At 39.7% G+C, this 26,508-nt stretch overlaps 1 protein-coding gene across 3 annotated transcripts in view; it reads right to left on the bottom strand.

Annotated features, from left to right (window-relative positions):
- Window positions 1-26,508, bottom strand: part of FNDC3B (fibronectin type III domain containing 3B) — a 301,656-nt gene that overhangs the window by 204,124 nt on the left and 71,024 nt on the right. For 2 of the 3 annotated variants that reach the window (XM_075861617.1, XM_075861619.1), the window contains exons 2-3: window positions 20,473-20,612; window positions 598-673 (exon numbers count right to left, since the gene is read on the bottom strand). In XM_075861617.1, coding sequence (XP_075717732.1) covers window positions 598-673; window positions 20,473-20,583 — 187 coding nt within the window. In that variant the 5' untranslated portion in view covers window positions 20,584-20,612. The remainder of the gene's footprint in view (window positions 1-597; window positions 674-20,472; window positions 20,613-26,508) is intronic. The other variant, XM_075861618.1, reaches the window with a different exon arrangement.

The raw sequence follows: 26,508 nt of genomic DNA, 5'->3' as shown, positions 1-26,508 counted from the left end.
GGAAAGTCATTAGAACTTTATGCGGACATGCAACAATATTTCCAAAATAATCTTGACTGTTGTCACGTGAGATGAAAAAGGGTTGATGTTTACTCTATACAGAGTACCAAGCTAAAAAATATAATTCATTATCAAAAAACGGTATCTGCATTAGCAGATAACTTCCACATAAACCAGAGAGTTGGCAGATTGATAAAAGAAGATACAGTATTTACTAATTCATTTTATTAACTATTTCACAAGTATTAGCAAAGTTAGTCCCCAAATTCTGTGCACGTACCCAGTCTCTGCCAATATATAATCCACAATCCGAACTCATTCTGGATTTAGTTACTGGCACTGCAAGCGTTTTTTTAACCATGTGTGCTAAAATGCATAAAGCTGGACTACCGATTTTTCATCTAAATAAACCCATTATAGTTTCCCATTAAATGGGGGAAACATAAACCAAGTTTATATTTTCCCTCTGAAAAGCTGTGCTCCCAGGCACCAGAAACCACAGTGAAGGATTTAGGAGCTTCTGTGTCACATATTAAATAGACTAGTGTGAGAAAAGCTTTGCAGTTACAGCCTAACACAGACGGCAGTCTTCCTTACCTTGAATGCACTGCAGTGTTCCGTCCTCCGCGCGTATTGTAAAGGTTTCTCCTGGGTTAACCTGAACTAGAATGACCTGTCAAAAGAAGACAAAAGTCCTTTAGAAAAATTTAACATCTGGTGTCTCTGCTGGAACAGGTAATAAATTAATACACTAATATCCCATATTTAATGGAGTTGTTGGAACAAAAAAAGATATATCTTATATATATATATATATATACACACACACACACACACACACACACACACACACACTACCGTTCAAAAGTTTAGGGTCACTTAGAAATGTCCTTATTTTTGAGAGAAAAGCACAGGTTTTTTTTCAATGAAGATAACATTAAATTAATCAGAAATACACTCTATACATTGTTAATGTGCTAAATGACTATTCTAGCTGCAAACGTCTGGTTTTTAATGCAATATCTACATAGGTGTATAGAGGCCCATTTCCAGCAACCATCACTCCAGTGTTCTAATGGTACATTGTGTTTGCTAACTGTGTTAGAAGGCTAATGGATGATTAGAAAACACTTGAAAACCCTTGTGCAATTATGTTAGCACCGCTGTAAACAGTTTTGCTGTTTAGAGGCGCTATAAAACAGACCTTCCTTTGAGCTAGTTGAGAATCTGGAGCATTACATTTGTGGGTTCGATTAAACTCTCAAAATGGGTAGAAAAAGAGAGTTTCATGTGAAACTCGACAGTCTATTCTTGTTCTTAGAAATGAAGGCTATTCCATGCGAGAAATTGCCAAGAAACTGAAGATTTCTTACAACGGTGTATACTACTCCCTTCAGAGGACAGCACAAATAGGCACTAACCAGAGTAGAAAGAGAAGTGGGAGGCCCCGCTGCACAACTGAGCAACAAGACAAGTACATTAGAGTCTCTAGTTTGAGAAATAGACGCCTCACAGGTCCTCAACTGGCAGCTTCATTAAATAGTACCCGCAAAACGCCAGTGTCAACGTCTACAGTGAAGAGGCGACTTCGGGATGCTGGCCTTCAGGGTAGAGTGGCCAGAAAAAGCCATATCTGAGACTGGCTAAGAAAAGGAAAATATTAATATGGGCAAAAGCTCACAGACATTGGACAGAGGAAGATTGGAAAAAAGTGTTATGGACAGACGAATCGAAGTTTGAGGTGTTTGGATCACACAGAAGAACATTTGTGAGACACAGAACAACTGAAAAGATGCTGGAAGAGTGCCTGACGCCATCTGTCAAGCATGGTGGAGGTAATGTGATGGTCTGGGGTTGCTTTGGTGCTGGTAAAGTGGGAGATTTGTACAAGGTAAAATGGATTTTGAATAAGGAAGGCTATCACTCCATTTTGCAACGCCATGCCATACCCTGTGGACAGCGCTTAATTGGAGCCAATTTCATCCTACAACAGGACAATGACCCAAAGCACACCTCCAAATTATGCAAAAAATATTTAGGGAAGCAGCAGGCAGCTGGTATTCTATCTGTAATGGAGTGGCCAGCGCAGTCACCAGATCTCAACCCCATAGAGCTGTTGTGGGAGCAGTTTGACCGTATGGTACGCAAGAAGTGCCCATCAAGCCAATCCAACTTGTGGGAGGGGCTTCTGGAAGCATGGGGTGAAATTTCTCCTGATTACCTCAGCAAATTAACAGCTAGAATGCCAAAGGTCTGCAATGCTGTAATTGCTGCAAATGGAGCATTCTTTGAGGAAAGCAAAGTTTGAAGGAGAAATTATTTCAAATAAAAATCATTATTTCTAACCTTGTCAATGTTTTGACTATATTTTCTAGTCATTTTGAAAAACTCATTTGATAAATATAAGTGTGAGTTTTCATGGAAAACACAAAATTGTCTGGGTGACCCCAAACTTTTGAACGGTAGTGTATATACACATATATACCCACACACACACACACAATCTATATCTACATATAGATAGATATATACACACACACACACACACACACACACACACACATATATATCTATATCTATATATGCACACACTCATATATACATCACCCTGCAGATATTCAGTTTTTCTATAAATATAGCATCTAAACTAAAGCAAGTACAGAACTTCATGTACGGAAGAAAAATAGATTAACAAATTCAGGGAGTGAGCATGAATGCCATCTGGATTCATGAAATCAGTTACAGTAAAAGATTAAACGTTTGTGCACCTCTGTCATATTCTAAAGTAGTATGTACTGTTAAAGAAACTACTGCTTAAAGTTTGGGCTTACATTTAAACACCATTTTACATTAAATAAACTAACCGCATTTTCTCATCCACAGCTGCATTCACAATTCTGCAGCTTTCATGTCCCGCCCAAGACCCCCTCTATGAGCTAGAACTGGGAGACTCTAGCAACGGCTTATGTTCTGGCAGACTGGAGCAATAATGTATTACAAGGACAGTTATTCATCCGAATGCTCGCCATGTAAGGGGAAATATCTGGCCAGAGAAGGCTTCCCATGGCAAAAACACCAGATTGCCAGTGGAACCGGAAGCCATGGGTCTATAATGAAAATCTTTCTACATTCCCTGCTTATAAAGTGGGCGCTTAACCTGGTGATATGCATTATACTTTACTCCATCGTACGGTAATCTGATGTAGGAAAAACCAACAACCCCAGAAGGCAATGCAGCAGACAGCATTACACTAGAGCGGCTTAGTAAAGGTCTGACTGACCCATCAAAGCACCAGAGGATCCACCATTGAGTCCAGGCTCTGACACAATAATGGGCCCAAAGTTCCAGCAGAAGACAACCCGACTTGGAGCCAGCCACCTGGGCCTGTTTTTTAGGAGTTGATATAGTTTAATTGATTGTGATCATTGTACACACAGGACATATAATCAATAAAGTTTACAATGCAATTTGGATTGTAAATAAAAACAGCTCATACAAAGCACAAGGTACTCCATATGTGAACTTTGAAATTATGCTTAAGAGGGTGAACATTCTTTTTAGAGGCAATAAGGTGTAAATAATTATTTACATATTAGACTTTCGACAACAAATAAAACCAGTCAAACTATTTTCAAGCATCATGAACACACAGTCGCAACCAAATTATTTATCATATACATGTTTAAGCCATACATAATTCTGCACATATATCAAGGCCTAAAAATATAGATGTATGAGATTAAAACCAATTTTCGGACAAAAAAACCCAAAGCTTGTGGGCTGGGGCGGAATCATATCACAAATGTCATCACTACTCAGAGCTGTTCATCCATCCCATATACTCAGAGTTGCAGCCAGCTGGACTAAATTTTGTTAAACGCTGCCAAAAGTCAGGAAATAGGGAATTGTATTACTTCAAGTCAAAACTAAAATTGTAGAGCAGGGAAACGTTGCCTTCTTTACCCACTCGGCCTATCATCAGCCTGGTTTTGCAACAGGGATGGAACTTTAACGTCTATTGCAAAGTCAATCTGACCATGCAAAACAATTGTATCCAGTCTATAAACCTTGGTTTCTAATGCTGCATTCAAGGAAAATTGCAATCAACCAAGAATTTTTGTTAATTATGTACTTCCGGTTTACTACAGATTGTGCCCATTTAGTGACAACAAAAAAGCAAGGCTAAGTTCACATCTCGTTTTGTGCACACGTTTCTGGTATACGACGACGCATTAGTTTTTAAAGTTGCAAAAACCGTATGCATTTGTAACATACGCTTAAGGCCTTATTCACACGGACGTGTCCGTTTTGGTCTTGTTGTAAAAAAGGGATGTTTTCCCTGCCTTGGATGTTGCAATTGCAATAATATCATGAGAGGTAACACCTTGGCACATCCTAGGACTGGGAAAACATATGGGATTAAGCAATTTTCACGTGTCAATCCAGTTTTATTATATATGTTATTCAGTGTCCATGTGGACTACTATATGTGGGAGAAACCACACAGGAATGCCGAACACGGATCAACCAGCATAAGTATACCTATAGGAGTAAGAAGGTAGAGTTGCCGATCCCAGAACACTTTATTAATCACAGACATAATATCTCGCAGCTGCATTTTAAAATTATTGATGGTGGTTCCAATGAGGAGAGGAGATAGGGAAAAGACCCTAAAAAAAACTTGAATTAAAATGGATTTATGAATTGGACACCCTTGAACCAAAAGGGTTGAACAGGGAATTCAGGATAACGGGTATCTGTCAAACATGTGCCCCTTAACATGGCTTTGGGCACATCATCATCAGTAGTAAATTTATGACAGAGTGCCTGACCATAGGTCATGTAGTTGTGGGTAATTATTGGATATTTTAGGAATAATTGCTTGTTTTTATATCTTTTTCATAATTTTTTTAGGTTATTTACACTATATTGGGAATCACTTAGGAATTAATTGTGAAGAAAGCCTTGGAAAGTCCCGATCAGTTTCTTAATATATCGCTCATCCTGAAATTCTTCTGCCTGTCTCATCGAAGAACATATGTATTGGACGGTTATAGGTCGATTGCGGTCTGTAAAGTTTAGTTCAATATTTGTAAACATAGTTATAAAAGAAATATCCTTGATTCCATTCGTGGGACATTTGCAATTGATATGATTTGGTAAAGAAATGCTTTAAATGTTAGCGTTAGTATGTATATTCTTTCCTAAAATATAGGCATGTGTTCTTTTGATGAGACACGCAGGACTTAATGGAGACTGTGCGCTCCATTTGGGTTGTGCTAGCGTCTTTGTTGGCTAGGCAATTTGTTCCATGACTAGCGTTATGCCTAATAGCAGGTATTATCGCGTATGTTCTCTTGGTGCGCATGCTCAGTCCGCATTGAGATTGCGACGTGCAACCATGGAGACGGCTGACGCCGGATATCAGTGACAGGAAGTTCCTGTCAAGCGCAATGGAGATCTACAGATGCTGTTAGCACACGGAGCTCGAATCTACTTATCTCTTGGCGATCTATGTATATGTGGTTATTATGTTACATAACTGATAATATGGGGGATATTTATTTGTTTTATTATGCATTTTCTATGGATATACACCTATTGGTGATATGAAATTTGTACAGGAAATGATGTCATATGACATACGCTATATAAAGTGTGCACTGATTCACTATTGTTATGCTTGACAAAGACCCAATAGGGGTTGAAACGTTCCAGTTTTTTATTGCTTGGTGAATAAAGACCAATTCTTTTGGATATTCGAGTGCTGCGGTCTTTCTTACATACATTCTATAACATACATTTTGAGGTATCTGATCACTGACTACTATACATAGAATTCAGTTTCTTATAGTGTTGGGTTTTTAAAGAGGTCCTTTCATGTTTTTTTTTGTTTAAACTACATCTCCTCTTCCTGGCGGCCTCCTCGATTACAGCACTCATTTTTTTGTTGGCACTCCTGTTGTCCCACTACGGCCACTGCTGCTATTGGCACCTAATATGCTAATTTTGAGTGAAGGTACAGAAAGGAGGAGACCTCGTTTGGCTCCTGCTTCACTGTGAAGCTGTCCAATCAGAGCGTATCTTCTGCATCACAGAGGTTGTCCACCCTGGTTGGACAGTGTCGGAGTAATGCAGGAGGCAACACCTACTGAGGAGAGATTAGGTCTCCTCCTCCCTATAACCTCTTTCAAAAAATTAGCATATTAGGCTCCAAGAGGAGTAGGACAACTGGAGGGCTAAATAAAAAATTTAAAAAAAAAAAAAGCGCTGGAATCGAGGATGCCAGGAATAAGGGGAGGTGTGTGGTTTTAAAAAATAACTAAAACCATGACAGGTCCCTATTTAAGACATGATATACAGAACGAACTATAGGGCTAGGGTTATTGCGAATGGTAAATGGCTGCCTACTGACAAGTCAGATTGAATTGGCCTGAATAGATAAATTCTTGAAAACAGCTACATGACCAAATAAAAAGGTGTGTGTAGTTTTTTTTTCCAGAGGGCTTCTCGATCTCTAAACAAAACATTTTCAGGACAATCTCAACGTACCATGCAACCGTAGTGTGAACACAGCCTACTTCACATATTGCACGTGACAAAGTTTGGCATGGAGTACTGAAAGTTGCAACTAAGAACAGATCACTTCCCATTCTGTGAGCTTGTGTGACCTACCACGTTGTATCTGATCTGTTGTTCCTTTTAGACCATGACACTTTACAATAACCTCACTTACAGTAGAAGAGTTCAGCTCTGACAGGGTGGGTTTGTGACAAACTGACTTGTGTTAAAGGTAGCACCCCATGACAGCGACAGGTTACGAAGCCTATTGTTAATAATGGCATATGCAGATTGCACGGCTGTAAGATTCTTATGCACCAGTTACCAGTGAGAAAGTCTAGAATGGCCTAGGCTACTTCTTGGAAAGGGTGTTCACTGGTCCCCTGCTTCCAATGTCCCATGTTAGTGGCAGATTATGGTCATTTATATGACAAGCAGCAAAAATTTTAATCAGAATTTGCGTAGTACCAGATGAGTCACTCAAACTATGAAACACTTTACTTTTTGCAAGTCGCCATCTCTAAAAAACACAAGGATTTTTTTTATAAATAAAAGCAGACTGTTCGTACAATCCGTATGTAATAGCCTGCTCACAAAGGAGTCTCCATGGTTTATGCATATGCAAGTATGTTGCCGCTATCTCGGTGCCAGATTTTGCTCAGATGCTCGGTTAATAGTCATCTCTGACTTCGGTTGCTAGGTTCCATCATTTGAATCGAGCCAACCGCAGACAAACTCGCTAATGTTTATCTAGGATGCAATTCTTCAAAAAGGCCAAAAAAAACACATTTTCACTTCCAGTAATTAGTGGTATTTTCATGTAATTTTAACAACTTCAAAACAAAATTCTAAACGGACGAAGTTTTCACCGATGTCATATTTTTGGGATGTAAGATTAGAAAGGAGTTTAGAAAAAAAAAAAAAACATTTTCTGTGAGCAAGCCCTAATAGTTTAGAATGGTATGACACCGGCTTGAGGTTGATATTTGTCAATTACAAAAAGGGGTGGTGGAGTAGGCTCTCTGTGTTCAAAGAAATGAAATTAATTTGCCATATTTTCAGTTTTGTTTAGCCCAGAATATTGCTATAGAAATATATGTCCAGTTACACAGCAGGTGCAAGTTGTTTTTATATGGTACATTGTGAAATGTAGGTGTCAAACAGGATTTGGGCAAGAATTATTCAGGTTACTAAAACTTTTTACTGTGGAGATAATTTTTATTTGCAATAATTATATTTAAAAAACAAAACAAATACAGCACAAAACTGAAGTAGAAAATATTGAACAAACAAGATAGAAGTGTGTGATCCCAAAATAACAGATAAAGAAAAAAAAAGGTCACTTTTTTAATCTATGACATTTCAATCAGTCATGTCATATAAGTTCCATAGGAAGAGTGCAGCAGCTTAGACCCTTAACCATAGTCATCAATAAACGGTTCCTAGAACTAGCTGACATGGAGGCCTGACTACATATACAAGGGTTTGTTCACAGGTGGCAAACTTGTTGCAGAAATGTCCATACAACTTGTTTGTGCATGGACTTATGCAAGCCCCATTTAGATAAATGGGACAGTTGTAGAAACTTCTGCAACAAATCTGCCACGTGTAAACATACCCTGAGGCTACTTGTTTTCAGTAATTTACAGAAGTTGTGGAGATCTAAGGCCTCATGCACACGACCGTAGCCATGTGCACGGCCGTGATTTTCGGGTCGGCCGGGGGCGGAGTGCCACCCGCAAGCCGCCCACAAATCACGGGCCCTGCACATGGCCCCGGCCATTATTTGCTATGAGCCTGGACCGCAGAACAAGACTTGCCCGTTCTTTCTGCAGTCCGGGTTCCTGGGCCATGCACGGACCGTGTAAAGCACGGTCGTGTGCATTTCCCCATAGGAATGAATGGGGCCGCAATTCTCTCGTGGATTTTCGGGGGAATTGCGCCCGCAAAAGCACGTTCGTGTGCATGAAGCCTAAGAGTGTCTAACGGAGATGTTAATAGAAAACCCAATGAAATCGAAAATGTGACAGATAATGTCTCAGATATATACCATGGAAAAAAATAAGTATGTACGATATAAATTAAAGGCAGAGCTCAAAGACCAGTTCACACAATGGATTAAAGGGGTGATGGTATATCGCTAGGATATTCCTTTACTTATTGATTGGTGTAGAGCGGCCTGAAAATCTATTGCAACATCTGCAGGTATTATATGTGTTACGCCACAGATTTCAATGTGGATTTTGCCATGTATTGAACCCATTGTATAGAATGAAAGCATGCCCTCAAATCCACTTTTTCTTTTGCACGTGAATAGGGTTTAGTTATACCTCATTCCCATGCATTGAACTACTATACTTTAGTTGCAGATTTTTCGGTCTGGATTCTGCAGTGAAAGTCCACAACTAATTTGCAGCAAATTCTGTGTAGGCACATCTAAAAAAAAAACATATAGGCAAGCCCTTCATGCACTATAACCTAACTGGCATGAAAAAAAAAAAAAAGCAAAAAAAAAAAAAAAAAAAAGAAGCAGCATAGTAAATATAAATATATATACGATTATGCGACAGCTACAAGACAGACCGGTGTATGATACATTGACAACTGACCCCAAGTTTAATATAGGAAAACTTATTGATAGAATACTCAATAGAGCAGTACAAGCCAACATTATAGATGGGTCTGAAAAACTTTCTAGATGTTCAACATCCAGTCAAACCAATTCTATATACACTCCCCAAGATACACAAGTCCCTTGATAAACCTCCTGAGAGACCCATAGTGTCCAGCATTGGATCTTAGGCAAAATATCTATCTTTCTAGATAAAGTACTGCGCCAGTATGCCATTGAAGTACCCTCTTATAACTGGGATACCACGGATATCCTTGATCTTCAACAAAAAAAAAAAAAAAAAAAATCGCCACTACAGCTCTACTGTGCTCATTCGACGTTGTCAGTTTGTATACGACGATTGATCATGGTAGAGGTCGGTCTTCGGTTTATAAGGCTGTCAAATAGCGAATATATACCTGAGCGTACTGAATTTCTACGCTCATCATTGAATGTAGTTCTGAGATAACTACTTTTTGTATGAGGACCAATTATATACAGCTTAGAGGGACCGCAATGGGTGCCAATGTGGCACGAAACTATGCCATATATACATAAGGTGGCATTAGAGAGTCGATCTATGTATCCCACCACTTTAGACATGTAGCTATGGGGTGCATTATACTGTGTGTGGGCATTATACTGTGGAGGCAGCTATCTTGGGAATTATACAGTGTGTGGGCATTATACCGTGAAGGCAGCTATGGGGGGCATTATACTGTGTGGGGGGGAAGCTATGGGGGGCATTATACTGTTGAGGCAGCTATGGGGGCATTATACTGTGTGGCGACATGCTGTGGGGGCATCTATGGGGACTGTTGGGTAAGGCGGCTGAGCATAGGCACGGGCAGGGGTCTGGTGGTGTCAGGGAGGCCCAAGCTGAATTCTTGCACCAGGGCCCATGAGCCTTTAGTTTTGCCCCTGCTGCTATCCAACAATTTAGTTACTAACCTGGCTCCTGTAGGTACACGCAGCCAAGTAGGTCTATTTGAATGCACCAACACAATTACAGTGACAAAGTAGATGTAAACTATAAGGTATTCCTCTAGTTAGATTGTTATCTACTTACCCGATAAAGAAAGAAGTATTCAACATCAAATCTCATCAATTGTGGATTCGACTGTGTAATTCATCACATACAATATAAATGTGGGCTCCAATATGTAGGCTGAACAATTGGCTGCTCCAGATATAGGTGCGGGTTCGAGGGATGAGACGCGCACCGATAAGGCATCTATGGCATATCCTGTGGATATGCTATAAATATCTAAGATGGGTATAACCCTTTAACTGTTCACTCACTCAGAATTTAGTCTTAGGCCCTGTTCACACAGTTTTTTGTTTTCAAACGGTTTTTAGGTTTTTATTGGTAAAAGCATATTGGAAAAGGTATACATCACAGTATTATAACAATGGCTACGCAAAACCAATACACAACTGTCAAAATAAAAGAGCAACATCAACAATGGGGTCATAGAAAGGGGGAAAGAGGAAAAAAGGAAAAGTGGGGGTTAGGATAGGACAATAGAAGAATAAAGGCAAAAAAAATAAGAGTATTGTGTGACATTAATGGTTGTACGGTAACATGTCTTGTATACAGCAGTAAACAAAGGTCAGCAAATCCATTGTATGAAAATGATAAGCATAACATGTACAATAATATGTAAAAGCAATAAATCATAGCAATGTTTACAGTTTAGAAAAATCAGGGAATTGAAGCCAGGGAGACCAGGTGGATAAATATTTCCCATGCATCCTATTTTCCCAATGAGCTAGTTCTTCAAATCGCTGAATTTCAAACATCTTATCTAACCATGGAGTAAAAGTTGGAGGGGAAGCGTCTTTCCACAACGTGGGAATCAGCAGTTTAGCTGCAGTTATCATATGAGTCGGTAAATTGTGTTTCTTAGGCGTAAATGCAACTATAGGCTTCCATAATAATATTAATTCCGAAGTTAGTTTGATGTTGAGAGAGCAAATGGTATTCACAGTTTTTTCTATTTAAAGCCAGTACGATTGAATGAGGGGGCAATGCCACCAGATATGTGAAAGTGAACCAATAGCTCCCCTACATCTCCAACATTTATCCGAGATTGAGGTATTTATAGCATGGAGTACCAGCAGTGTTTTATACCATCGTGTAGTTAATTTAAATTAGTTCTCTTGAGTTCTCGTACACTGAGAGAAGCCATGTTTATTTAGCAGTATGAAATGTGTTTCTGGCTCAGTGAATTGCACCCCTAACTCTTCCTCCCATTTCCTAATAGAACAAGGTTTATACCCAATTTGCATTATTAAAGTATGGTGATACATCTGGGATAGTTTAGGAGCAGTGTATGGGTCTAAAGAAAACAGATCCTCCAACCAGTATTAGTATGAGGCACAACAAGAGACTTCCGTAATTTTTGGCACTCAGTAATAAATTGGTGTGTCAATAAAAAATGTTCATGTGGAACATTAGCTTTCTCGAGAAGATGAATTATCTCGGCATCACCAGACATCGCTTTAACATCAGATATAGTCAGGGTGTGCGAAATATCCCAAGGAACTGGTAAGGTGGAATCAGGATTATGTTGGAGACATGGGAGTAAACATAAAGGCATTAAGGAGGAGGGGGAAGATAATAAGTTGGAAAATCTGTTCACCTCTTGCCACACTGAAATAGTGCCCTTGAGGAGAGTATTAGTGCAAAGTGACCGGACGCAAACCCCAGAAGGCCTGCCTTTCCTCCACTGACATAATAGAGCACTCCATAGAGGTATAGATATTCCCCGGGTCACGATGTGCTAAAATAGTCCATCTGCGATGGTTGGCCCTATAATAGGACAAGAGGTCAGAGAGACCAAAGTCTCCCAAGCGGGAATTTGTCATAAGGTATTTGTAAGATAGCCTAGGGCGTTTGTTGTTCCAAATAAATGCAGAAAAAGTATTTTTAACGAATAGAAAAAAGGACTTAGGAAGCCAGATCGGTACAGTTTGGAGAACATGTAACAATTTGGGTACGATAAAAGTTTTAAGGTTCCTCCTACCCATCCATAACAAAGGGTATATGTAAGGAGTGCTGTAATGACAGGGTAGGGAGACAGACAGGTGAGCCCTAATCTACCCGCCACTCAGTCCCTGCCTACTTGCAACGACCCGTCCTAAGCGACGGGGTACAACTGGGCGACGGTCCCTACGCTCAGTAAGTGCAAGACAGACAAACAGACAAGGGTACACAGAAGCTAGGGAAACGGGCAGCTGCCCACGGAGACACCGTGAGCAACAAGAGTAGTGAAAAGGCAGAGTCAAACCAGGAGAGAACGAGGTACAAAACGCTGAGCAGGAGAGTGGTCAGAAAGCCAAGGTCAATAACAAGCAGATGATGAGTAGTACAAGCAGCAGCAGCAAGCCAGGAAACAAGCATAGAAGAATCACAGGCAAAGGAGGAACAGGAAAGGCAGGTATAAATAGACAGTGGGCGGGAGCTAGCTCCGTCTGGCCAGGCTGTGATAGGCTCTCCCACTCCTAAGCCTGCCATTCTGAGTGGTGAAAGATGGAGTCAGTCTCACAGACATAGGAGCAGGTGCAGACTGATTGCCCACGGGCGTCGACACAGTAGCTGTGTCTGGCAAATCCTTTACAAGTGCAAGCAAGTTTTAATATCAGCTAATAAGTTTACATAATTGAGTTTATAAAATAGGGATGGGTCTTTAGGGATTTGAATGCCCAGATATTTAATAGACGTATCTGGCCACATATAAGGAAAGCTGGTTTTTAAAGTGTGCTATAATAGGTTGGGGGACCGAAATATTGAGGGCCTCTGACTTACTGAAGTTAATTTTAAAAAGTTGGAAACCTTCCCGAATTCAGAAAAAAGGTGAGTAATCTGAGGAAAAGAACGCTCAGGGTTAGTGGTGAGTATCAAAAGATCATCAGCAAATGGGGCTGTTTTGTGCGTAATCGCACCTATAGATAAACCTTGGATAATGGGGTCCTGACGGATTTTCTGCACATGCGTCTCCATAACCAACACAAATAACGTCGGCGATCAAGGACAGCCTTGTCTCGTACCATTAGTAATGGCAAAGGAATAGGACAGCAACTCATTGACTCTCACCTTTGCGCTAGGGCCACTATATAAGGAAAGAATCGCCTGAATAAAAGAAGGTATACCAAATTTCTCAAGGGAAGCAATCATATAAGGCCAATCCACTCTATCAAATGCCTTTTCTGTATCCCAAGAAGGACTAAGGGTATTCGAGATTTTAAGGCATATTGCACCAATCTCAAAACTCTTGAGGAATTATCTGACCCTTGTCTTCCCCTGACAAATACAGTCTGTTCAGGACCAATAATGTTAGATAACAGAGGGCTTAGATGGGCTGCTAGAGCTTTCGCCCACCACTTTGTCAGCGTTAAAGGGAATGTGTTGCTAGAAATTTATTTTTTTAGTTAAAACAATCATTATTTGAGTGATTACACATTGTTTTAATTTTTTCACAAGTCAGGAAATATTATAGATTAGATTCTAATTTATAACATTTCCATGTGCTGGCCATTAGAGGGAGCAGTTCCCAAAATTGCAGCATGGCCAATGTGATAAAGAAACCTCATTGCTTTATGCTGCAAAGTTGGGGTAGACATACTCTAGTGTCCTCACACAATCCCCCCTCCCTTATTCTGGCTAGTGCCAGGAGAAGGAGGGGTTTGAACCTTCAAACCTCCTACACTGTGTGCCGTCATTTTCTGAGCGACTGCACAGTGTAGGAGGATTAGATACAGGGCTCAGACGACAGTATAACACAAACATGTACGAAAATAATACACACATCACATACACAAACATAAAATTACCTGCTCCTGCCGCCGCCTCCGCTCCTATTCCTTGCTCCTTCGCTTCCTTGAACATATGGCCGGAAGTCGTCATCTTACTATCCGGCAGAGACTTCCGATCCACAAGAAAATGGCCCCGGAATTCGCTCTGCGAACGAGCTTCGTTTTGGTCTGTGTGGGAGCGGCGCATGCGCTGTTCCCAGACAGACGGCGTACGCTGAAGTGAATGGAACGGCTCCCGTTCGCATTCTCTATGGGGTTGTATGTGCCGTATTCCATCTCTGTGCTATGCTAAGCGTTTGGAAAAACATTCTTCCGCAAATTTGGAATTTTGTTGGAATTATGCGTCTCTTGTAATAGAGCAATTTTTGTTTTATCTGTAAAAATTTGTTGTAAAATTTGACTTATTTTCCGTGGAGAATTCAGACCTCTGACATTAAATGAAGTAATTTTTAAATCTGCCATAGATATAGGTTTATAAGCAGGAGTAGATCGACACACACAACTACAAATAAAATGGCGAAGACCACCTATTGTCCGTGGAAAGGGGAAAAGTGGTGGAAGGGTGGAAAGGAAAGGCATGGGGATGGAAGGGGATAAACACAAACAGAAAGGTTGCTAGCAACCATAAGGACTGCAACATCCCGTAAAATCTATATGTCAAATAAGAATGTAAGCATGTCCTTATCAACAAGGGGAAATCGTGAACAAAAGAAAGTTCCTGCGAGACTAGATACATACAAGACATATGTATACGAGCAATCCCCACACAAACTTACCAGAACACACAGTAAAGTTAAAAAAAAGTTACATGTCAAAAATATAAACTCCGATCACAATAATAGAGAAACACTATCTCCTTACAAGTTTAAAATTGTAGATTAGTAAGAGATATTATGGGAGCTCTTCATGTTACTCGCAGCGCTTCTTCCACAGACCTAGTGGAGAAATGGGTATGCCAATGAACCATCAGGTAATCATCGAGAAGACAATCAAGTGTCCAACTGTCTATCACGAGTAGAAGCTTTCTTGGCTTTAGGTGAAACGGTTCTCGTAGCTCGATTCCAAAATGAGGGACCAGGTAAAGGTGGCAAGTCTACCATGGTAGACGGAAGCCACGACGGAACGTCTATAGGCGGAATGTCCAATTTCTCCCAAGCAGCTTCAAGATCTACAGGTTTTTTTAATTATGATTTGGCGGCCGTCTTTAGATATAGCTATACCAAACGGGAAAAGCCATCGGAATTGCAATTTTTCCCACCGTAAAGCATCAAGTAAGGGTTTAAGCACTCTTCTCTTTGCTAAAGTTGAACGAGTGATATCTTGAAAAATTTGAATTGTAGGTCAAAGTATTTCTATTTCTAGCAGCTTTTAAGGTGGCAGCCGTGTCCGTGTAACTGAGCAAACCGCATATTAGATCTGAGGGCCTTTGGGGCGAGGCTTGACCCGCAATGCTCTGTGGATACGTTCAACAGTAATGGATTTGGCCGCATCAGGGCCTATTAGGTCAGAGAAGATATCCATGGCTAGTTGAGGTAGACTATCATGTAGAATAGATTCTGGAAGGCCTCTGAGCCGAAGGTTATTCCTCCGACTCAGATTTTCTTGGTCTTCAATACGTAATAGGGTCTCATTAATACAATCCTGTTGAGAGTCGAGTGCACATTTGACCTTTGCACTATAATGCAGCAAATCATTTTGGGTATCTTCAAGCCATTCACCCCATGCCCCAAGTCAACGGAGATCAGATTTAATATCTGTGCGTTCTTTCACTAGTGGAGAGAGAGCTTGGTACAGTGTCCTTTTAATAAAGCCTCTTGACACTGGAGCCATCACCATCAGAATTGCAGCCTGCACTATCCATATCAGAATCGTCCGCCAAAAGGTTGTCATCAGGTAGGATAAGGGCTTGTTTGGACTTACAGGCTGGAGAGGCTGCCAATTTTTTCCTCAAAATCTTATCAAGATCCGCTTGTGTTTTGTGAGCCTTAGGAGTGAGTACTGCCTCTTTAAGTTTGTCTTTAGACGTTTTGACCATAATGGCGATATGCAATCTGAGTAAGCAAATGTTCTGGAAGTATCAGCGACAGGTAAAAATTCAAGCTACCATCGACACATGAGAGTATGTAAAATTAAAACACAGAGAGGGAGGACAATATAGCGGTCCATGAACCGGGGACTATTACACTGCCTTTCAGTCAGTAATAGAAGTCCTCCTTTGCAACAAGTGTAAAGAAAAATGGCTGCCGGCCACAATCCCTTCCCACACTCACTGGAAAGTTCCCGATATGTGAATCGGTAGTTCTCCATGTTCAGAAGCAAGCAGAAAGCTGTGGAAGCGTCTCAGGAGACCATGTCTGATAGCGAGGTCTGAAAGTCCAGTATTCAGGACGTCTGCGGGAATCCACTACCACAGCCGCGTGGTGAGATAGGCCGCTCTCTCGTGTCGATGAGGTAAGTAAAAAACTCACGCCTGTCGGCCCTGCTACGATGGTAAATGGTGGTAGGAAGGTGTCAAGATGTGTACAGAACACCGGGAGTAATTTCCATGGACAGATGATATGAGATTCAGACAGGGGAATCAGAGTTTAGCACCACAGGCGTTTTTTCCATCTCCCATTGATTTCAATGGGGTTTTTGAGGCAGGAAATGCCTCAAGATAGGGCATGTTGCTCCTTTTGCCCGAGAGCGTTTTTCTCTGCTCACGTGAAAAAAAATGCTTCCAACTACCATTGAAAACAATGGGAGGCAATTTTGGCCGATTTTTGGAACGGTTTCCACGGTAAAAAAAAACAGTGTAAACCCCTAGAGCAGAGAAGAGATAGATAGATTTTATGCTTCACTGAGAGATCAGGGAACAGATGCCGATAGACATTTATATAGAGTGGAGGAGGAGGAGGTAGAAGATTTGCCAACAGTCTCTTATGCAGAGCTTACACAGAAGATTTATTATACAGACATAACGAGCAGTGTAGCTGTGAACCTAGCAAGGGGATGAAACCAATCTGCAGCTGCTCCCCCTCCCCTCTCCATAGACTTCAATACGGATTCTATAAGTGAATTCTGAGTGAGTAAACAGTAAAGAAAATGGATAGGGGAAGGAAAAAAAAAAAGAAAGTCTGATAACTGGAGAAAGGCATTTTCTCTGATAACATATTACCTAGTTTCTTATATTCGCTCATACCAATAATTTATGGAAAATTATTTATAACCGGAGATGCGCTTTAAACTACAAATATGATCTTTTAGGGTGCTTCCACAATTAATAATTTTCTAGCTGGACTGTATGTTTTTTGATACTTACATTTACAATTATCCCTTTACCCTATCCCTAGAACGGCCACTCATATTGGCGTATTTGCTGATCTCCCTAGCAACTCTTTACCTACTGAATATCGGTTTATACTGATTTTTATCCCAATCCCTTAAGTGATCTTCCTTTAGGGGATCTACAGCTGATGCTCACCACTATCTGTTCCATGCATTGTGTCTACTAGTCCTCTTGCAGTAGTTATAAATATGCTGGAATACTCTCGGTTATTAGCCAGTCGGTCTGTCATTTGACTACACCCAAGTCTCATACTTTAATACTATAAACTTTATTGATGTCTATATTCAAATTACATTTATTATAGATTCATCGTTTTATATACTTTTATGATCATTTATTTCCATGTGTGTATTTTTTTCATTTTACACTTTGAATTTGACCCTTTTTATGTATTTATTGGAGACAAATCACAGGTTTTATATCTCTGTATTGCCTGAAGGGTTTGAGTCTTGAAATGCACAACAAAATCAGAGATTTAAATAGAGCCTTTTTACTTTGCCATTATTCAATTGGCATTGAGATAATTTATTTTATGATGGGATGCACGAACAAAATATACTTATTTTTTACTTTGACTTGTCACACGTTAAGGAACCATTTTGAAATTTATCCAGAAGTTCCAAATGTTGACAGGATCATGGTGCGATTTAAAAAGGAAATTGTTAACTTTTATAATAAAAAAAAAAACTACCATTTGATCAGTTGTATCCAGTATAAATTTAATGGACTTTTGGAAGGTACCCAGTTCAATATTAGAATTCTCCCTCCCATGACGTTTTAACGGTCATTAACCGCTCTCAGCAGACTTATTTAATGTGAAATAAACTCCCCGAATGCTGAATTGGTATTCGTGTACTTGTGAACTTTCTGCCAGACACTTAAGGTTATAGTGTGGTGGGATGAAAGGAACCAAGTATGCACAAAGCGATAGACTGAAGTACATCATTGCCTTCTTAAAACAGAAGGTATTAGTATGTCATCACTTCCACCACAAATCACAAAAACAAGTGGTTTAGGATAGTGGGTGAAGATCTGCAAATCATTCCTTTTCACTATTATGACTAACTAAGCACCCAGAACTACTGGTCCGTAGCAGAGATACAGTCTAAATTATAGAACCATTTATTTCAACTTCCATACAGATGTTTCGGGTTTGTTCATCCTCACCCACCATCTCCTAAAATGAACATAACAGGAATAAATCCCTTGATTTATTTTGTGACGGAATCTCGAATACTCTTCTTGAAGAAGGTAATTTGGGGCTGAATTTTCTGTCAAAAGACCTGAACAAAATAAAAAAAAGACAGACACAATATAAAAAGAATTTGGTGCATTAGTAAGAGGATACAAGTCTAGAAAAAAAAAAACCTCAAAATTGGATAAAGTTATTTTAGCAGGGCATTGTAGGTGCTGGTAGGATTCTCTTTCTGCACGTGCCAATTCTTATTTTTTTTAGTCCAATTACCAATAGTTCTGTTTCCACTGTATTACTGATGTTACAACAGTGTTTAATTATCCCAAAAATAATGGATTGACAGATATTACATGAGCAATTCTAACCACATGCAGTAAAATGTGCTATCTCACGAGAAACATTGATGGCATATCATTAGGATATGCCATCAATGATCAATCAGTTGGGGTCTGCCCCTTGTGACCACAGATTTCTACAACATAGTGGTAGCAGTGCTAGGAAAGTTGTGCCATTAGTTTCCCTTACAGCTCCACTTGATTTTTTCTAGAGGCCACATGGTCTGCCATTTACTATTATGGGCTGACCAGGCAGCCTTATGAAAACTACTTTCTAGCAATAAGCAAAGCAGTGGGACCACCGCCGATCAGACATCGATGTCTTTCGTTTTAGGAATGTCAATATGTATAGTTGAATAATATTAGAAGAGTATATAATTATATTACAACGATCAGAGATTCCCCATGATCTACATCCAACAAATTGGAGAAGGATCATTCTAGAAAGAGAAGATGTGGTACAAAAATTGCATGACTATTTAATCTGATCATTATGCCTCTATCAGATATGCAGTCCTTCTATTTTTATTTATAGGGACAAATAGACCACTTACATCAATCCGTAGTTTATAAAGATTTAACGTTATCGCTTATAAACTCACTACAAACCCTATAAAGTTTTGTAGGCACAATACATCTTCACAATAATCCCCCAAACTACATAACATCTCTAGCCATGTCTATTAAATAATTCAATGTTATAATTAAAAGAATTAGTATTTCCTATTGTATTCACCCAGAGTACCAGACTAGGGAAAGAATCTTGGTAAGGAAAGCAATGATCACATTTTAAATTATGGTTATAGCAATACAGTCTCGAACATAAACAATTTAAATTAATACTTTCATATTCTTAAGAGGTTGGGATCAAACAACTATAAATGATGATTTAATGATGTGGTTAGACAAAGTTTAGAAATGAACAAAAAGATATCAAACAAGTGAAAAGAATAAAGAAACATTCCCAGGCTTTCTGTCAATGGAAATATTAACCAGGTCCAGAAAAAATAGAAAACTGAATGGTCAGCAAGATGTACAATCGCCCCCATGCAAACGTCAGTGAGTAATGCAAAACCAAAGAATAAAATATACTGTATGTAGAACGAATATTATCTGGCAAAATTAAAGGGACACTTCACTATTAGGAGCGCATACTGTTAATAACCTCAATTAGCCATTTACTATGTAACAAACAGTGCTGTGGCTTCATAGCGGTTCAGACCATTCCTCACAGAGAAGTTAAAATGGACTGCGAGGCAGACAGTAGCCCTGTGGACATGCCTGTGGCATAGAGAACCCCAACAATGCTCCCTACCTCCAGCAGGGAGTGGTTGTTTTTTGACAGGTAGAAATGTCAGTCCATGCTGAGTAATCATTATTGATCCAAAAGGTGTAGCAACAGAAAACGATTTTCCAAATAGATCTATACTGCCTTAGCTTTTTTTTGTCCACATTTCAGGGGGAAAAAAAAAAGGAGTTGCCTAAAATTGAAGAATCACATCAACAAAAAAGTCATACTACTAATGTCTGCGTAAGATTGCCCTTTTTGCACAAATTCTCATCAAAATATATATTTTATCAACGTTAACACTTCATTATACGAATCTGTGCAACTTTACCAACCTGCTGTGATCCATCCCCATTTACTATATGCGGCATCATAGCTACCTCCCCATTCAGCAAGGGTGGCAGTTCCAGTGGGATTTGGTCGGTCATCATCATGGTGACGTACATTCATGGAGAATTTTCTCTCAGCTGCCTTCCTAAGAAAGAAAGTGTATAAATATTAACTAGGCATTGCTTTTATTTGAATAGCTCTCTCTTTAAAGAAATCTTAAAAACATGATAACATTGGACAAATGACATCAAGGTGACAATAGGACCTACTGCTTTCATAGAAGACTTTACATACAGAAAATTCAGGAATACTACTCCTGCCGTGCGGAACGCTCTCCAGTCAGCAAGTCACAAATAATTTTATGGCAACACTGCTGCAAAAAAGCAAACATGGCAGCACGTCCATTCAAACAGAGCTTTATAAATGTATTGTTTAAATGAAAGGTATGATCAGCTATATTACGCGACCACCGAAACAGCTCATGGCGGTAGTAAGAATGGTTGGGGAACCCTTACTAGGTAAATGAGACTAAAAAGTTATTAGATGACTGTACAAAAATAATCAGTGAGCTCGTCTTACTTAAATAGGCAAATATAAATGCATAGCATATATGCACTATACGTACACCTTTTTTTTAATTTATTTTTTTAACAATTTTTGTAGAGGTAAAAGGTTGCGCCCATAAACGTAGAGAGAAACAGGTAACATACTAAACTAGCAGCACAAAGACAACCAATGCTGGCCATTCACGTTATGGTAGTTCCAGTAAAACTAAAAACAATTGGTTATGAACTCCAATGGAGCCATACATTTTCCGATTCTGAAGAGTGATAAACCAGACATATGCTGGTGGGACAACGACAGGTTATTCTGAGGGCTTTCCAACCAGTTTGCTTCATATAAGCTTTCTTTCTGGTGTATATATGGTATTGTTAAAGTTTTGGAATACCACCTTCAAACTGGCAATTTACCTTGAGGCCTAAATTGCCTGTGCATAAAGGCGTGCAAACCAACCAAGCTCCTGACCTTAAAGTACATACCAAAGAAGTCTTGCGCCTGCCAGGTCTATTACATAATAATCATAAATACAGGAACAGTTATTAAAAGAAATATGAATAAATGTTTATAAAATAAAAAGGTTCTGCCAGGCATAATGGTATAAAAGACAAGGCTGAGCCAAGGCGAGAAAGGTAGCAAGATCTGCTCTTGTGGAAAATATTCTGAGACATGACCCAAACTAAGAAGTATGTACACAGCCGCTGGATCAGGCAACAAACAGTCTGGAAATTGTCGCTTTGTCTTTAGTGAAATCCAACAAGTTACGTTACTCTTCGAGGAATAAAATCTGATTGATTGCTGGTTTAAAACATGTAAAATAAAAAGTCAGAATGGTGGCAGATGCTGGGAATTAGAGGAGCACTTTATAAATTAAATATACTGCACCCCAGCTGCTTTCCCTAAACACTGCCTAAAAATCTGGTGTAAACTGCACATTGTTATCGAAACATGTTTATTAGGATTAAGCTAGTGGTTATAAGTCGATACGGTCAGGGTGGGAGCAATATGAGAAGAAGCTTAATAGAGTACATCAAAAATACTTTACATATAATATTGTGAGCGCCCTTTAATGTGACAGAAACCTTCCAGCATTTCCGTTCCACTCTGCCTATTAGTTTGGAGTCTAAGCCTGCCTGCTGACCTTCTCCCACTCCTCAAATCTACTACACACAGCCCTACCTTCACTTGCACAGGCACCGACAGGTTACTATATATTTTTTTTTTAAAGGTATGTACACTAATCTGAAGAAATACAGAAGAACATCCCAGCACATTTCTCAATTCCCAACGAAGTATTGGTAAAACAAATTCTGATTCTATCCCTATTCAGACCAATGTTCATCTAAATTTGGAATTATTGGATCATCCAATCTGGCCATTTACACAGACTTATTTTGGTTGATCAATCACATCAGAGGATAAACAGTTACACTCATAGCTTAAAAAAAATAAAAAATAAATAAAAATGTGGTGCTATTCCCCACAATAGGGTTTTCCCAAATTTAAATGTTCTGAAAATGTAGAAACAATGCAGATATAGTAAGGAATATGCAAGATAGATAAGTTTAAGATCTGACCATGCAATATTTGTCATATACACGAATTATTGCCATCATCCAACAGTTTTGGTAGAAACACTTAAAACCCACCCTATAGACTCATGCACACCGCAGAGCACTGTGGACAGAGCCTATACAACTACTTAGCATGCAGCCGTACAGTCTGTGCTCTGCCATTCAAGTAAGGCTTTGTTCGCATCCGACTGAGCTTTCCGTCGGAACGGGACCAACTGACTGACACAAACAGAAACCATAGGTTTCCGTTTCCATCCCCATTGATTTCAATGGTGACTGACAGGTGCCAATGGTTTCCGTTTGTCTCCGTTGTGCAAGAGTTCCGTCGTTTTGACGGAATCAATAGTGTAGTAGACTAGGCTATACATCCGGACAAAATGACTGAACCCTTGCACAACGGAGACAAACTGAAACCATTGGCAAAGGATCAGTCACCATTGAAATCAATGGTGATGGAAACGGAAACATACGGTTTTAGTTTGTGTCAGTCAGGGCTCCGTTCCGAAGGAAATCTCCGATGGAACAGGGCCCTGGCGCAGATGTGCACATAGACTAAGGAAATAAAACAACATGGTTATTACAAATTACAGAGTTGCCTCAGCAAGATAACCCATCCATATACTTTATTAGAGCATATGTACCACATAGAGGGGGTTTCTTGCTTGAACCCCCTCTGTGAGCCATAGCAAAGAGCTACTAAATAACAGCGTTGCATGGCCGCCTATTCATTTCAATGAGCTCCATGGAATACTACATTTCCACTGCAGCATTCACTTTAAGGGTATGTTCACACAGCATATTTTCAGCCGTTTTTCAGGCCGTAAACGCCACGAAAAATGGCTGAAAATACGGGGGCTGAACACCTCCAAACATCTGCCTATTGATTTCAATGGGAAAAACGGCGTTCTGTTCCCACGGTGCGTTTTTTTAAGTGGCCGTTTTTTAAAACAGAGCGTAAAAAAAGCCCTGTAAAAAAGAAGTGCATGTCACTTCTTGAGCCGTTTTTGGACCCATTTTTCATTGGGTCAATAGAAAAACAGCTCCAAAAGCATCCGTAAAAAAAGCATCAAAAAACACTTGATGCATAAAAAACGGCTGTAAATCAAAGGCTGTTTTCCGTTGAAAACCACTCCGTATTTTACAGCAGTTTTTTGTTAAGCGTGTGAACATACCCTAAGGGAATTGTATGGCCGCACAAAACATCCCCTGGTGAGCTCTCTTTATTCTCCTGGGTCTTAGGAGCCGGACATAGATCGATTGACAGAGGTCTTTAGTATCAAACACAGGTACCATCAGGGATTCTAAACCATTGGACACCCTGGACTGGGTGTAAGTGCCTCTGGAATTTAACGACAAGGAATGAGGAAGACTATAAGAGATAATGTATCGCCTTCTAGATTTAGAATTTTAAAGTGGTGTGGATGGATTGGGCTTAAAACGCGCTTTGTGCCGCGATTTTCACAAAATCACAGGAAAGACACGCCATTTTCCTATGATCTTGACAAAATTGAAGCAAAAAATTGCAAGTTGACCGCAACATGTTAACACAGCCTAAAGCAAACATGCAGAGAGTTGAAACAAAGACTAAAGAAATTTATTTTTTAAATCACTTTGGAACATCACCTATTGTTTAGGTTTTACAAAAAAAGCGTTCCGATTTGACATAAGAAAAAAAACACACAAATGCATCGGAGTTTCCAACTGCGTTTTGCAACAGATACAGAAAATCTTCAAGTTGCACTGCATATACATGAAAGCAGAGTCTGAGAGACTCTCCACCGGTAGAGAACTTTTCCCCATTATGCGGTCTGCTCCTGTATTTTTTCACTCTGGCAGTACAATTTACCATTAATAAAGGTCAATTTAGTATGAGAAAATTGTACCATCCAGACAACACAAACAGAAGAGGCTGAGTGGCATTTCAGCTGGCATAACCTTTTCCATCTTTATGAAGAATGATTGTGTATGAACGTAACTGAAATAATTTCTGTCCATGTCACAAAAAGGGCAGGAGCAGTAGTTTGGAAGTGGGACGTCAAATAAAATAAATATAGTAGAATGTGACATTCACAGAACAAATATACTGTTATTTACAAGCCGCAGAGTTATAAAACTGGAACAAGCTATTTTTGCCATCATACAGTACATCTAACCTAGTGTTAACAGGAGCAAGCTGGCACGGTCTGTAGGTGTGCCAAGGATAGCCCCAGTCACTTGGCTAGAGCAAAAACGGCTAAGGCCACTTAGAATTGTTTCTGAATACCAAACTATTAGCATAAAAAAAGAAACCGGTAGTCTGAATACTTTTCAGGTACTTTATTTTTCTATGGGTTAATGGCGGTTTTTCATTATTTGTAAAATTGGTGCGTTGTGGCATCAAAGCATGCCGATTACACATGCCAATTACACATTTCGTTCCATGCAGAAGCGGTCACTAATATCTCCTGCCAAGCATTTCAATTCATGTCCAAAATTATAGCACAAGATGAAGAAGTTACAACCACAGACAGATCAGATCACCGACATGTAACTAGTACTGCAGCTCCATGGGAACAAGGATGAGGTAAGTAGCTATTTGGGGTTGTTGCCACTTGTGGAGCATTGGGGCTGCCACTAAGTGGCAAATGTGACAGAATACTTGGGGGTGACATTGTGGCTGACAATGTGGGGGATAAAGGCACACTTAGGGAAGCATTGTGGCTGAGACTTGAGGGCATTGTGGCGAACGATTTGCAGAGGCACCCGATGGCTGGCATACTGTGGTTGGGAATCGGAGTTCCACGACGTGTATAAAAGCACTCTGCAGCCTTGTCCTTGGAACTCTTTGGTGACGTGCAGTACAGAGAAGACTTACTTTTCTGTTGCAAATATATACCCCATGTCAGAGGTGATGGTATTGCTGGCTTGACATATAGCATACCGACTTATACTGAAACCCAAATCCTTCTCTACCATAAATAATGTATTAGGCTCTGTTTACTTCTGCAACATGGCCTCCGTTTATAATGGAAGCCACCACCGGCCCCAGATTGATTTATTTGTAACATGCAGAGGTATTCCTCCTGTAAAATCTGCCGAAATTTGCGACGGAGCTCTGAATGGAGCCTTCGACGCAATTGAGAACATCGCCTTATACAATAAACAAGTAATAATTGTGAGAATCTGTTCTCAGATAGTACTGATTATATATCATAGCTTGTTAATAAAATTTCTCTGATGATTAAACGTCATTTTTTATTTTCTCTTTATGTTATAATAATCACTATTCTGTTTCCACAATACTTCCAAACATTGGATCCAGCCCCAGATAAAAGTAGGACAGACCAACCAATACTGTTAACTGACAACATAATTTCATGGAGGGTCATTCAAGTGAAGATTTTATCTCTATACAATATAATCAATATAATGCTTTACAGTCGCCTAATCCAATTGACCTACAATTGAATACAGTCTCAGTCTGGCAAAGACGATCACTTCCAGTTAACAGCTGAGACAGAAGAGACCACATCCTGACCATCAGGATGTGGGTGGTCAGGCTCCAGTGCGGAATAAATGTAACACTTCATCACTGGAAGCAGCGTAGCAATGAAAACACATCTTGACATTTGACAAAGATTTCTTAAAAAAAAAAAAAAAAAAAAAAAAAAAAAAAAGTAATGTGGGCAAACAACAAAGATCCAATAACAAATTACGACATAGAAGATTTAATAAGAGATCTCAACAATTAGGGTATGTTCACACGCCCTATTTACGGACGTAATTCAGGCGTTTTACGCCTCGAATTACGCCCGAAAAAACGGCTCCAAACATCTGCCCATTGAATTCAATGGGTCTTACGGTGTTCTGTGCAGATGAGGTGTATTCTTACGCGCCACTGTCAAAAGACGGCGGGTAAAAAGACGCCCG

Source organism: Rhinoderma darwinii, chromosome 4 (genome assembly GCF_050947455.1).
Source record: "Rhinoderma darwinii isolate aRhiDar2 chromosome 4, aRhiDar2.hap1, whole genome shotgun sequence".
NCBI lineage: Eukaryota > Metazoa > Chordata > Amphibia > Anura > Rhinodermatidae > Rhinoderma > Rhinoderma darwinii.
Note: the sequence above shows the minus strand (reverse complement) of the source record. Positions and strands in the feature narration are given on the sequence as shown.